Source organism: Hyperolius riggenbachi, chromosome 4 (assembly GCF_040937935.1).
Source record: "Hyperolius riggenbachi isolate aHypRig1 chromosome 4, aHypRig1.pri, whole genome shotgun sequence".
Taxonomy (NCBI): Eukaryota; Metazoa; Chordata; class Amphibia; order Anura; family Hyperoliidae; genus Hyperolius; species Hyperolius riggenbachi.
Window position 1 is genome coordinate 219,847,309 of NC_090649.1, and position 15,788 is coordinate 219,863,096.

Genomic DNA, 15,788 nt, shown 5'->3' on the forward strand with positions numbered 1-15,788 from the left:
GGGGCACCTCAAAGCCCCCCTCCGCGGCGACATTCACCCCCCTCCCTCTCCTACCTGTCCCCCCGGTGATCGGGGCTGCACAGGACGCTATCCGTCCTGTGCAGCCAGTGACAGGACGTCCCCTGTCACATGGCGGCGATCCCCGGCCGATGATTGGCCGGGGATCGCCGATCTGCCTTACGGCGCTGCTGCGCAGCAGCGCCGTACAATGTAAACAAAGCGGATTATTTCCGCTTGTGTTTACATTTAGCCTGCGAGCCGCCATCGGCGGCCCGCAGGCTATTCACGGAGCCCCCCGCCGTGAATTGACAGGAAGCAGCCGCTCGCGCGAGCGGCTGCTTCCTGATTAATCAGCCTGCAGCTGGCGACGCAGTACTGCGTCGCTGGTCCTGCAGCTGCCACTTTGCCGACGCACGGTATAAGCATGCGGTCGGCAAGTGGTTAAAGTCTGAAATTCCAGCTGTGCCAGTGTTGCCGTGTCCTCGCTCCCGCTGATGTCACCAGGCGCGTACTGCGCAGGCACAGACCATACTGGGCCTGTGCAGTACGCTCCTGGTGACATCAGCGGGAGCTAGGACACGGCAACGCAGGCGCAGTGGTTTTCAGACTTTACAGTCTGAAATTCCAGAAGTGACCCGAAGGCGAGGCCGGAGCATCGGTGAGTGGCTGCGTGGGCACAGGATGTCTGCGGGGGACCCTTAGAAGTCCCGGGTAAGTTCAACTCATTTTCCCCCGACCCCTCACAGTATCCCTTTAAATAAGAATCCAAACCAACAGAATTGGAATATCATTGCTCAATTGATAATCTCTACGGTCAACTATTCTGAATCCAATCACATGTGACATGATGAGATAAACATATGTATGTTACACAGTGTTCCCCCCAACCCTGTCCTCAAGGCCCACCAACAGTGCATGTTTTGTGGAAATCCACAGAGGTGGTTGATCAGCTCTGCTGAGAAACTAATTACCCCACCTGCGAATGTTTGTGGTTTTCTGCAAAACATGCACTGTTGGTGGGCCTTGAGGACAGGGTTGGGGAACCATTGTAGAGTACATATTAATAACCAGGCTGTTTTACTTGCTTTACTTTGCTGCCTGAAAGAGTTAATTTCTAGGCATGGAGGTGACAGCTTCTGTCTTGTTGGCAATATATTACAAATCACTGATAAGCAAAATACAGTCATGAAAGTTTTCCTGGATGAATACAACTTTTGAGGGGAAGGGAGAGATAGAAAAAAGATCAATAGTTCATGTATTTTAACTTTCCTGCTGGGGCTATATTAATGCATCAACTTTGGGTGAAGTTGTGCATGCTCGCCCCCGCTACATACCGATCACACCGGCCACCGCAAGAGTCCTGCGCGGTTCTCTAAAAACTGAACCACGCACGCACAGGACTCTTACAGAAGCCGGTCGCGATGATGGGACGGGTACACAGCGGGGGCGAGCATGCGCGACTTCAACCGAAGTCGGTGCATTACCAGAGCCGCTACCAGGACTGTGGAGGGGGCCAGGAGGATGCCGGGAAACTCGCAGGCAACAAAGGGCTGGAGGAAGCCACAGGTAAGTCCCTTTTTTTTAGACATCAATCAGTGTAAAGCAAGCACCCAAGGAGGGGAGAAAAAGATAGATGTGCTAAGGCTTGTAGTGTCTCTGCACTCCAGACGTTCCAATGCTTCCTCCACAGTCAAGCCAGCACCATCCGTAGTATTTAAAGCTCTTTATTTCTTTAAAAAAGCATGACAAGCTTTTCACAGCGACAGCAGCGCTGTTTCGATCACCAGATCTTTCTCAAGCTGTACAAAGTTATGTCACACCATATCAGCAACAACATGCCTTTAAATAGCCCCCTCAGTATACCTTCACCAATCAGAATCAAGTACCTGTAGCCAATCGGAACGCCCAGGCAGCGGTGTGGACCAGAAGGAAGACTGCACCTTCTAATATTCAAATCCGGACATCCCATAATGATGTCCACATCGTCACCTAAGCCCACCCCTCATGAACGGACTCAGAAGGAAACCGCTTATATCATATGCAGATCATATGCGCATCTGCGCATTCACATATCTAGCTTACCCCACAGCGTAAGGCAGCGTGTGAGCACAGCGGAGGCCGCTTCCTGAAAGTCCTGCGTCACCGTGACGCGCAGTTACGTGATCTTCCTATCAGAGGGGCGTATACACCGCTCTCCTCTTCGCAACCTAAGCAGCGTGGCTATGTTTACATAGCAACAGCTGCCTCCTAGGTAAACGCCGTCGCCACGACACATGGTCATGCGCATCACAGGGAGCGTAAAAGTCGCTCACCTCATTGCTCAGATGCGCATGGCCTCATAACAATAACAAATGGGCATGTATACCGCTCACTTCAAAACAACATAAGCGTGACCCTGGCAACCAAGCCAGCGTCACGCGTAAACATCAAAGAAGCAGCCAGGGCTGATTACTCACCAGCCCACCCACACTGTTGAAACTAACAGGGATAGGAATAAAGTTGCCTCTGCGTCCTCCGGCCACAGGTACCCTGAGAATCTGAAACATAAAATAAAAACAAACAGTTAAGACACAATATTAAAATACAACCCACCCCTTTAACAGAAGAGGACACTTCCCACTGAATCATAACATTATATTCATATACATGGCAATAAATTGTATTCCCTATTTAGGCCACCCCTCCCCAAAGTTCCCAATCTTTGAATCCATTCCGCCTCCTTCATAAGTAACATTCTCTGGCGGTCACCTCTTCTAGGACTTAAAGGGACATGATCAATTACTTGTACCCTCGCAGCTGTAATACCCGTTGATAAATTTTTTTTTACCACTAGAGGGATGAGTAAAGCAGTCTCCTTTATTAACCGACCCACACATGTGGCAATGTAAACACGGATAGGTGCCCCTCCTGACATTCCTCTCTCTATTACATTTGTAAGTACTCATAACCTTATCCCTGATCGTGGGTGGTCGTCGGTATTACAGCTGCGAGTCCTCTTTTGTTGTCTATTTTCTCAAATGCCCTTGTGGTTTAGGGTATGTGGGACAGACAACACAACCCCTTAGAGATCGGATTTCATCACATAAGAGTGCAATAAGAAAGGGGGATGAGGATCAGGCAGTCTCCTGCCATTTTAAACAATGCGGTCATTCAGTTGCCCAGTTGAGGGTACAAGTAATTGATTATGTCCCTTTAAGTCCTAGAAGAGGTGACCGCCAGAGAATGTTACTTATGAAGGAGGCGGAATGGATTCATAGATTGGGAACTTTGGGGAGGGGTGGCCTTTTACGCTCCCTGTGATGCGCATGACCATGTGTCGTGGCGACGGCGTTTACCTAGGAGGCAGCTGTTGCTATGTAAACATAGCCACGCTGCTTAGGTTGCGAAGAGGAGAGAGGTGTATACGCCCCTCTGATGGAAGGATCACGTGACTGCGCGTCACGGTGACGCAGGACTTTCAGGAAGCGGCCTCCGCTGTGCTCACACGCTGCCTTATGCTGTGGGGTAAGCTGGATATGTGAATGCGCAGATGCGCATATGATCTGCATATGATATAAGCTGTTTCCTTCTGAGTCCGTTCATGAGGGGTGGGCTTAGCTGAATATGTGAATGCGCAGATGCGCATATGATCTGCATATGATATGAGCGGTTTCCTTCTGAGTCCGTTCATGAGGGGTGGGCTTAGGTGACGATGTGGACATCATTATGGGATGTCCGGATTTGAATATTAGAAGGTGCAGTCTTCCTTCTGGTCCACACCGCTGCCTGGGCGTTCCGATTGGCTACAGGTACTTGATTCTGATTGGTGAAGGTATACTGAGGGGGCTATTTAAAGGCATGTTGTTGCTGATATGGTGTGACATAACTTTGTACAGCTTGAGAAAGATCTGGTGATCGAAACAGCGCTACTGTCGCTGTGAAAAGCTTGTCATGCTTTTTTAAAGAAATAAAGAGCTTTAAATACTACGGATGGTGCTGGCTTGACTGTGGAGGAATCTTTTTTTTTTAGGACACAGCTAAGGGTCCCTTTAAAAGTAATTTTAAGGAGTAGGAGGATAAATTGTTTATCATCTGTTTATTTTCACCTCAGGCCACCTGTCATTTTCTCTCCCAACGCGATCGTGCACACCCGAGAGGGGAGATTAAGCTGTCATATGACAGCTGACATTTTCCCTCAGTGATCAGGAGCAATTGCGATTGGCTCCTGATCACTACGATCGTCAGCGGATCATAGTGATCACTATTACAGCAGCGGCTGTAGGAGGGGAAGAGAATCCACTCACCCTCCTGACTTTGCCCTGGCGATCGTCGCTCCTCTCCGCTCTGGCCAGCATCTCTGCTTGCTCTGACATAAGTGTCGGGTCCCGGCTTGAGGACGTCATCAAGTCACAACCCAGAGCTTAACGGCAGTGCGAGTTAGGATGTCGGCCAGAGTTGCTCATCGCTGGAGCCTGGGAGGTGAGTAAGGCCTCATTCACACTTTGTGCGCATCTGTCTGCTTTTTTTCAAGCACATAACGTTAACAGATACATGTTGCTGAAAAAAAGCACACAGAAGTGGACAGAAGCGCAATGGTGTGAATGAGCCCTAAAGGCTGCTGGCATCTCAGGGGACACCATACCCAGCTAACTATACTGGGGATCCAGCTGCCTGACCTCCCCAAATGCACCCCCTGCATGTAAAATGGCCTGATCCTTAAGGGGGGGGGGGGTAGGCAGCCGTAGGGTTGCCGCGATTTACCGGTATTACGGTATATCACGGTTTTACTAAGCACGGTAATCTCGGTAAGCACTTTTAGGAAATACCGTTTTTTGCTGTATTTCCGCATCCCCGGCATTGTCCTGCTCTGTGTCTCCCTTTGTAACGAAGGCAAGCTCCCAAAGCTTGTTCTTGATTGCGGGTGGCTTGCCGACATGAGTGCAGGAGCTGGGTGGTGATACGCGTCCTGTGATGACGCGGCCACGGCTGGAGCGCACACGGAGATCCATTTCCCCGGCAATGTATCTGCTTGTGGTTTCTTTTTATTGTGGACTGTACCACAAAGGCAGAGGGGGAGTCACCAGGTCATTCCTACCTAAATAAATATGGGAAATGAGAAAAGGCTATAGCCCGTTCTCCCTCCTGCTCGATGCACGCAGCCCCCTGCCTCCCCCGACTGCAGAGCTGACATAAACACTGATACAGATCAATGTTCAAAGGAATGTCCAGCTCTCCTCCCCCCATGAAAATGAGTATGCCGCCCGCCCGGGAGAAGGAGCGAGAGACGTACTGCACGTGGGGAGCTGAAGCTTATGACACCAAATAAGCAGTGTTGCTGTGTGAGAGGTGCTGTGTTTGTATGAATGCAGCCAGTGTGTATATGTATGGCATGTGTGTGTGATGTCTGAGTGATGTCTGCCTGATGTATATGTGTGTGTGATGTCTGAGCTATGTCTGCCTGATGGATGGATGTCTGCCTGCCTGCCTGATGGATTGATGTCTGCCTGATAGATGGATGTCTGCCGGATTGGTGTGTGTTGTGTGTGTGTGTGGTGTGTGATGTCTGCCTGATGTACGTGTGTCTGTGTGATGTCATGTGTCCTCATGCCCACCGCTCCCCCCCTGTTCTACTCTGTCCCCCTACTTTTTAAAGAAATGGTCCGCAGTGGCTTAGCACAGGACTTCACCTAATTCATGTCCGCTCCACCCACTTGCATTTTATTTTTCAGCTCTGGTATCCTTTAAAGGAAACCAGAGACGCAGCATAGTGAAAGTTTTATATATACCTGCAGCTTCCTCCAGCCCCATCATGCGCACAGATCCCTCCCACGCCGCCATCCTCAGCCTTTTCTATCGCTGTTACTGAGTCCAGTAACTTCGCAAGTCGCGGCCAGTTTTACGCATGCGCAGTGCGCTCCCTCCATCTCTTGCAGAAAATAGTACTATGCCTGCGTAGTATTATTCTCCGCTGCAGAGAACGCACTGCGCATGCTCAGACTGGCCGCGACTGGCTCAAGTTACTGGACTCAATACCAGCGATAGAAAAGGCTGAGGAAGGCGGCGTGGGAGGGATCCGTGCGCATGATGGGGCTGGAGGAAGCCGCAGGTATATATAAAACTTTCACTATGCTTCATCTCTGGTACACTTTAAGGTGTATAGTAAAGTGTACCACCAGCATTTTTGAAGTGGACCTGAACTCAAAACGTCCACCTCTCTGCTCAAAGATATGCAACAGCAATTTCTTTCTTTGTTACAGCTGATACAAATCCTAAGGGCCCGTTCAGACTGCAAAATGCGGACCGCAACGCGTACGAACGCACGCCTTCCGCGTTCGTATGCGTTGCGTGGCTGATCCCATCACTGAAAAGTGAATGGGACAGCCGCGCGTTTTTGTAAAATCTGTGTGCAGCATGCGTTCCCGGACCGCACTCTATGCAATGTCTGATGTCCTGCGTGTCGGCCACCTGCACGCGTTTCCAAAACGCGGCTGGAAACGCATGCAGTGTGAACGGGCCCTAAAATAAATCTGCACAGTTTCTACTTCCTGATTCATGGAAGCAGACATATTAACCTACTGTGCTTTCAAATGGCCTTATCTGCCCTCTCTGCCATAGGCAGTCATGTGGCACGGGGAGAATGAGATTTACTTTTGGTATTGTTTTTTTGACATTTAGAAGAGTAAATATTTCAAGCATGACAGGAAGACCCTAACCATTAATGGTTTAATAAAGAAGAGTTTGTTCAACTTTGACCTTTTCTCAATTTTATAAGGGTAATTGTAATGAGAATAATTGCGTAATACCGTATACTGTAATACCGTCATACCGTGGTATTTTTTTTGACGGTTATCATACCGTGAATTTTCATACCGTTGCAACCCTAGGCAGCCGGTCCCCAAAGGGTTAAGATAAGCTGTAGGGGTGAGTGGTTAAAGTTAGGCATCGGTAGAGGGAAGATTCTATGTAAAGAATAGGGTTCTTTATTGGTAGTGAAGCCCCCAAAAAACTCACTTCGACGTCACTGGGCACCCTTTTTGCATAGATGCATTCTGAAAACAGCAACATTGGCTTTGTGACCACTGCTTTAACTTCAGCAAAATGAGTATAACCAGACTTCTGTAAGTACACCTATTAATTCTTTAGGTGTAAGGGTCCTGATTATGTCATCTGTATCTATTATTTCTGGAACTGTGCTTTAAAAAAAAAATACAACAAAATAACTACAGCCATGCTCTACTACTTTACACAGATTGCTAAGCACCACATTACTGCGGGACTCCCATAATGGCTGCATCCTCCCATAAACAATGCACCCTCTGCTATACCTGTGAGCACGCCGCTATCACCACAGGTTGGTGACGATACACTGCCCACTGACTCCATGAGCTTCACAGCAGAGCGCCCGCCACAGCTTCAAACAACACTTCCGCTATGCTAGAGTGACCAGATTTTTGTGGGTCCAACCTGGGACGGGGAGGGGGGCATGGGGGGGGCTGGGGGAGGGGCTGCGCCGCTGCGAAAAATGGGCGTGACCATGACATTGTATGGGCGGAGCTAACGTAATGATGTAACAGCGAGGCATAAGAAAGCAGTGTTTACGCCATGATGTGGACAAACAAAACTTTGCATCATGGGTGTGCAGAAACTGTGTGATGCTAATAGTATACCGTAACCACAAAGCAGCAAACATAGCCATCTATGACCATTAAATAATAAATGCAGTAACGGTTACCCCGGACACCAGAAAATAAACGCAATAGGCAACATGTCAGCACAAAATAACCGCAATGCGGGCAACATGTCAGTATAAAATAAATGCAATGCGGGCAAACATGTCAGTACAAAGTAAATGCAATGCGGGCAAACATGTCAGTACAAAATAAACGAAATGCGGGCAAACATGTCAGTACAAAATAAACGAAATGCGGGCAAACATGTCAGTACAAAATAAACGCAATGCGGGCAAACATGTCAGTACAAAATAAACGCAATGCGGGCAAACATTTCACCAGAAAAGAAACGCAATGCGGGCAAACATTTCACCAGAAAAGAAACGCAATGCGGGCAAACATTTCACCAGAAAAGAAACGCAATTCGGGCAAACATTTCACCAGAAAAGAAACGCAATGCGGGCAAACATTTCACCAGAAAAGAAACGCAATGCGGGCAAACATTTCACCAGAAAAGAAACGCACTGCGGGCAAACATTTCACCGGAAAAGAAACAATGCGGGCAAACATTTCACCGGAAAAGAAACAATGCGGGCAAACATTTCACCTGGAAAAGAAACAATGCGGGCAAACATTTCACCTGGAAAAGAAACAATGCGGGCAAACAGATATAGATAATAGGCTAACAGAGGCGCCAATAGGATAAAAAACACTAAAAGAACTTAAAAACCCATCTTGGTAATAGAGGAGGCAGTGGTGGACTCACCCCCTCCAAGCAGAACACACGACTGTGGATTTTCAGTCAAAACAATTTTATTGGATACTCCAAATAAAGTGCAACGCGTTTCATCAGGCAATAACAGATAGGAATAAACAGCATCTGCCAGTATCAACACTGAGCGCCTCATCAACACTGAGCGGGCAAACATTTCACCTGGAAAAGAAACAATGCGGGCAAACATTTCACCTGTAAAAGAAACAATGCGGGCAAACATTTCACCTGTAAAAGAAACAATGCGGGCAAACATTTCACCTGGAAAAGAAAGCATTGATTTACTCACCTGGCAGAAGTCTCCGGCCTCTGGCACGCTGCTCCTGGGACCGTCTTACTTCTCCTGCAGTCTCCCGCGCTGACAGGGCTACGGCAAGATGGCGCCCGAAGCCCTGTATTGGAGACACAAATAGTCTCCAGTACAGGGCTTCGGCAGCCATCTTGCCGTAGCCCTGCTCTGCCGGTGTCGGAACAGACACCGGAAGAGGAGGCTGGAGCGGGGCTGCAGGCAATGAACTGGCACGGCGTCTATAGACGCCGCTGCCAGTTCATTGAGGAGAGAGTGGCCAGAGTCCCGAGGCCGGGACGTCCCGCTGCTAAAAGCGGGACGTTTCCCGGGACCTCATTAAGCCTGGGACAGCGGACCCCGAATCCGGGACACGTCCCGGGCAATCCGGGACGTCTGGTCACACTAGCTATGCTGACGTCATCAGCTGAGCGCCATACTAACGTGAGCGTGTGGGCGTCTCTAATCATACGCCTCGCAGCGCGCCGGGTTCCCATTTTGGTGAAAACTAGACTGGGTGTAATGTCAGATATTGCAGCCTCGCACGCTGTGCAGCCCCGCATGCGCAGTAGGAGGCTGCATCCCATTAAATTGTGCAGCCACGTAAAACTTCCTAAATATCTCCGCTTCCGCACCACGTACACCCCCGAAATTTTCAAGGGAGGGAGGGGACCCCCAGATCTAACTCTGTGTCGAATTGCAGCCCCTGAGCCCCGCTAGTTCCCGAGACTGATTGCAGCAAACCTATCTCGGGAACTAGCGGGGCTCAGGGGCTGCAATTCGGCACAGAGCTAGATCTGGGGGTCCCCTCCCTCTCCTGAAAATTTTGGGAGTGTACGTGGTGCGGAAGCGGAGATATTTCAGGAAAATAATGTTTAACTTCCCACTGAGCATGCGCAATGCTCAGTGAGGAAGGCTGCTTCCGGGCTGCAATATCTGACATTACATGGGCTAATAGACCCTGTGACGTCACGTTCTCACGATACCCCAGCATTGTCGGTGTCCTGTCAGTTGACTCCCCCCCCGCTCTGCACGAACAAAGGGGGGCGAGGTGGGCGCTCTGAGTCGCGCGCGGAACTCGGTGTATCTCCGTCTACCCCTGTTCTATAGTAGCCCCCGATGAGCGGGGAGGGGAGAGAGGCGCCCTGTGCAGACGCGCGAGAGTACAGGAAGCCGCCTGATCACATCAGCAGGACGGGGCAGACATATTCTGGGATGTTGCAGCCACGTCACTCATACATTTCATATACATAGCTTGTCCCCCGTGCTATATGCGTATAATATGCATGTAATGTCGTGTAATGTGGCTGTTAGCAATCCCTATAGATGAGCAGCAGCTGCACCGTGCTACCTTTGTCTGCTCTGCTGCATTCCTCCATGCCAGCCCGTGGGGGGTGAGAAAGGCACGTGGCCACGCAATACCTGCAATTATTATATTACCATATGGTATGGTGACTTTAAGTCACCTACCTTAAAAGGATACTTATGGCAAAAAAAAAAAAATGACATTTACTCACCTGGGGCATCCCTCAGCACCCCGAAGCTGGATGGTGCCCTCGCAGCCCCGCTCCGATCGTCCTGTCCCCGCCAGCAGTTACTTCCGGTTCGGCGACAGCCGCAGACAGGCTGGGAACGCGGCTGATTTTCCGCGTTCCCAGCCGCTGCTATCACCCTCTATGCTGCTATAGCGTATATATATATACGCTATAGCAGCATAGAGAGTGATAGCAGCGGCTGGGAACGCGGAAAATCAGCCGCGTTCCCAGCCTGTCGGCGGCTGTCGTCGAACCGGAAGTAGCCGCCGGTGGGGACAGGACGATCGGAGCGGGGCTGCGAGGGCACCATCCAGCTTCGGGGGGCTGAGGGATGCCCCAGGTGAGTAAATGTCATTTTTTTTTTTTTGCCTTAAGTATCTCTTTAAGGCACCTACCTATCTAATCTATACTGCAGGCACCTATCTAACCTATACTGCATACACCTATCTAATCTATACTGCAGGCACCTATCTAATCTATACTGCAGGCACCTATCTAAACTATACTGCAGGCACCTATCTAATCTATACTGCAGGCACCTATCTAATCTATACTGCAACCACCTTCCTATCTAACCTATACTGCAGGCACCTACCTATCTAATCTATACTGCAGCCACCTTCCTATCTAATCTATACTGCAGGCTGGCACCTATCTATCTAATCTATACTGCAGGCACCTATCTAATCTGTACTGCAGGGCACCACCCTACCTAATTATACTGCAGGCACCTATCTAATATATACTTCGGGGTTCCTACCTAACTAATCTATACTGCAGGCACCTTCCAATCTAATCTGTACTGCAGGGCACCTACCTACCTATCTAATCTGTACTGCAAGGCACCTACCTGTCTAATCTATACTGCAGGCACCTATCTATCTAATCTATACGGCAGGCACCTATCTAATATATACTGCGGGGTACCTACCTAAGTAATCTATACTGCAGGGTACCTACCTACCTATCTAATCTGTACTGCAGGGCACCTACCTGTCTAATCTATACTGCAGGGCACCTATCTATCTAATCTATACTGCAGGGCACCTATCTATCTAATCTATACTGCAGGGCACCTAACTAACCTATACTGGAGGCACCTACCTATCTAACCTATACAGAGTGTGTGCTTCCACAACGTGTGTATCCACAGCATATATCTCTAGACCCCGCATATGACACTCGCCCCAGGCCCCGCGTACTCTAAGGCCACCTCTGGTGACTTACAAATACTTTTGAGTTTTATTATTTGTGACAGTTTTCTTGGAGAGATTTTCTGGCTTCCTGTTATCACAGGAAGTAGTTGATTTCCTCTAGCTCCATTAGGGAGAGACACAGTAGAAATACATGAAATAGGCTTCAATTCATCAAAGGGTGTTCGATAACAAAACCCCAGTCCTTAAAATACCGCATTCGGTATTTTACACTTCACTGTGCTAATTCATCAATATTTTCCCATGTGTGGTAGAGGTTCCTTAAGTTACCGAAGTACTACGGCTTCAGTTCATCAAAGGCTGTTAGATAACAGCAGAGTGGTGCAGAGCAGCTTGGAATGTCCCTGTGTTGTTACAAGCTGATAACAATAGAAGGCATCCAGACATCCCTTTACATGTAAAAGTGTTATATTTACTGTTACTTATACTGCCTCTGCTGCTCTGAATCTGTCCATCAGTGTTTCTTAACATTTGACTTATTTGCCACAACCTAGATAAACTTCCTGGAGACATTACAAATGCCATGCTTGGTGATTTCACCACTTGCATCTTTGCATATTCAAACAGGGACTCAAAGGGTTAAACGACCAAAGGACATCTGGGGATATCTTTTGTCCCGTTATCTCTGCTCACTGCCTGGGGGGTCTGGAAGCTTGTGTGGAGAAGCCTGTGTGACCTATCAGCACCTATCACTTGCAGGAGAACAGGGGCTGTTTCTATTGGCTGCCTGCTCCTGCTAATCATGAAAACATTCACACAGAAGGCTTTGGAAGCCTGTAAGGACAGGGGAGAGCTGGAGATAATCACCGAATGTGTTAGCGAATGTGGTAACCTTGATGAATTAACATTTACTGACATTTGCTGACATGTGTTGAGCACAAGTCGGTAATTTATCTCATTGCTCTGTCATTTCAGCTTCTCATTCGGTAACAGCTTTGATGAATTAACATTTTCTTAAGTGCTCCGTTAACTCAGCTGTTTTCAGCATTACCGAATGCGGTAATGCTTGATGAATTGAAGCCATTGTCTTGTAATTATGACCCTATGTATTTGTTATCCTTTAACCACTTCACCACTGAGGGGTTTTACCCCCTGACCACCAGAGCAATTTTCACCTTTCAGCGCTCCTTCCATTCATTCGTCTATAACTTTATCATTACTTATCGCAATGAAATGAACTATATCTTGTTTTTTCCGCCACCAATTAGGCTTTCTTTAGGTGGGACATTATGCCAAGAATTATTTTTTTCTAAATGTGTTTTAATGGGAAAATAGGAAAAATGTGGGGAAAAAATAATTATTTTTCAGTTTTCGGCCATTATAGTTTTTAAATAATGCATGCTACTGTAATTGAAACCCATGAAATGTATTTGCCCTTTTGTCCCGGTTATAAAACCATTTAAATTATGTCCCTATCACAATGTTTGGCGCCAATATTTTATTTGGAAATAAAGGTGCATTTTTTTCATTTTTGCGTCCATCCCTAATTACAAGCCCATAGTTTATAAAGTAACAGTGTTATACCCTCTTGACATAAATATTTAAAAAGTTCAGTCCCTACGGTAACAATTTATGTTTTTTTTTTTATTGAATTTTTTTTTTTTTTAATTACAAAAAAAAAAAAAAATTGGGGAGTGTGGGAGGTAATGAGTTAATTTATTGTGTAAATGTAATGTTTGTATGTGTAAAATGCTTTTAGGGTGTAGTTTACTATTTGGCCACAAGATGGCCACAGAGTGTTTGTTTACATGCGACCGGACGCTTACAGGAAGCAGTAGGAGGCTGGGAGACGCACAATGATCTCGCTGTTTCTGAAAGAAGCAGCAGATCATTGCGGGGGCTAGATCAACGAACGGGAATGGATTTTCCCGTTCATTGATCTCCGGGCGAGCGGGCGGCGACGTGCACGAGCGGCGGGTGCGCGCGCACGAGCGGCGGGAGCGCGGACAGCGGCGGTAGCGCGGAAGGTACGGATTTCTCCGTCCCTGGTTTTTTAGGAGGGAAAAAAGGGGCGGAGAAATTCGTACCGCTGGGGGTAAAGTGGTTAAAGGAAGGATTACGCTTGTGTCTGTGGCAAACACAGACGATTTCTCACAAGCGTTTTGCTGCCACGGGTATGTGCAGCAAATCGCTGCACATCTGTGATTGAATGCAGGCATTTTTGTTTCAGTGAATTTTGTTATCACATGCGTTGTGCAGAAAGTTGTACAGGTTGTATCTGTTTTTAAATGCTATACAGAATTACAGATGGCTCCTGAGAACGCAGCAGGACCACAAGCAAAGCATTTTTCTGCATTTTGGCAAAGGCCTGTGATTTCAACAAGCATGACCCCTGCCTCATTGAATGTGCATTCTCCTGTCACATGATCAGAAATCAATTTTTATTTCAACAATTGGATGCGGTGGTAAACAACGGCAATTGCAATGTCATGTTGTGTGGATGGCCGATTAATTAGAGTGGCAGAAGCTAGAAACTTGCTGGGAAGTAAAAATCAGAGATCGCATACATGTGTGCATTTGGCGATTGCCCAAAAGGTTGGCCAGGAATCTGTATGTACAGTGGAATCTCTTTGGGACCAGGAATAAACCAGACATTGGCTACAATATAAACGCCAGGTCTGATGAAAATCTTGACTGTGGAGGCCCGTTCTCGGCTGATGTTTGATTGGTACACTAGCTTTGTTGTGCATTGAAAAGGACAAAGCTAGTGGCTGTAAATTATATTAGACCAGATTCTAACATGGAGCAGGACAACATAGCAAGCACATAAACAGTCTGGTGGCTATTGATTTAATGGTGCATGTTGGCTGTTGAACACCGTCTCTGTCATATTGGTGTGTACATGTATTATCGCCGCCCATCATTTTGACGCAAGGTAAGCTGAATAACTGCTCGCCCTGCTGCCGTATAAATTCCAGGTGGTGTTAATTACTATTCCCCCTCCAAGCCGTAGCAACTTAAAGTAATTTGGGGTCTGGCAATTGGATAACAAGCATTTGGGTATTTTTGGCTGATTGCTTTGTACTGGGTGCTGTTGGAAGACTCTCGCTTCTACTCACCTTTCCATAGGACAGTACTTAAAGAGACTCCATAACAAAAATTACATCCTGTTTTTTATCATCCTACAAGTTCCAAAAGCTATTCTAATGTGCTCTGACTTACTGCAGCACGTTCTACTATCACCATCTCTGCAATAAATCAACTTATCTCTCTCTTGTCAGACTTGTCAGCCTGTGTCTGGAAGGCTGCCAAGTTCTTCAGTGTTGTGGTTCTGTGATGCATCTCCCCCCTCCTGGCCCCTCTATGCACACTGCCTGTGTATAATGATCTCTTGAGATACAAAAGGAAGGATGTATACAGCCTGCTTGTGTATGAATGTATTTTCTATGTGTGGAAATACTGTACATCAACCTACTTCCTGTTTTGGTGGCCATTTTGTTTGTTTATAAACAAACTTTTTAAAACTGTTTTTAACCACTTTTAATGCGGCGAGGAGCGGCGAAATTGTGACAGGTAATAGGAGATGTCCCCTAACGCACTGGTATGTTTACTTTTGTGCGATTTTAACAATACAGATTCTCTTTAAAGCTCAAACTAAACATCCACATACTTTACCTGCTCTTGCGTGTTGTTGCCTAAAATGATCACAAACTATTTCAGCCTGCAAGAAAATGGTGTGTAGGTCTCTCAAACTACAGAACAGCAGTCTCCTGCAGCGCGTACATTTGAAATCGGCGCCGGTAGACTTGGGCGCAGGATACAGCGGTATATGGCTGATCCTGCTTCTGCACAAGTCCGGGCCGATTTAATTACTATTCCCCCTCCAGGCCGACATGGATAGTGGGGGAATGAAATAATTCGGCTTCCAACGATTGCTGGAGGCCGAATTATTATGTTTTTAAGCAACTTCGGCTCTGTCTTCTGACGGAGCCGATGTTACTCACTGAGCGCTTCAATAGGAATGATTCCTATTGAAGTCTATGGAGGCGCCGGCTGCGCCCAAATCTAGCAGCGCTGAAAAGCACTGCTCCGTCCTGCAGCAGATGGGAGGTTTGGCTAGCGAGTTACAGTGGAGGCTTATGTTGGGTACATTAGGATGCTGGAAGCATGCACAAGGTCTTGGTGTACTACTAGGCCACAGCCTAGCCTCAAGTGAGTGAAACCCCTCAGTTCATTAGGTGTATTGAACAGAAACTAGGCTACAGCATATAAATTAATGGCTCCCCTCAGCAGGCTCCTGGCTTACAGGTTCAGGAGTACCTAGAGTTGCTGGAAGGCCAAGGTACCGAACTCCTTTGCGGTGTACATAGCCTAACATACTCTTTATCATAT

At 47.5% G+C, this 15,788-nt stretch overlaps 1 protein-coding gene across 1 annotated transcript in view; it reads right to left on the bottom strand.

Moving 5' to 3' along the window:
• The window catches only part of LOC137504755 (microcephalin-like), a 121,988-nt gene that overhangs the window by 89,036 nt on the left and 17,164 nt on the right, over nt 1-15,788 (bottom strand). The window contains exon 2 of the mRNA XM_068233339.1: nt 8,711-8,805. Coding sequence (XP_068089440.1) covers nt 8,711-8,805 — 95 coding nt within the window. The remainder of the gene's footprint in view (nt 1-8,710; nt 8,806-15,788) is intronic.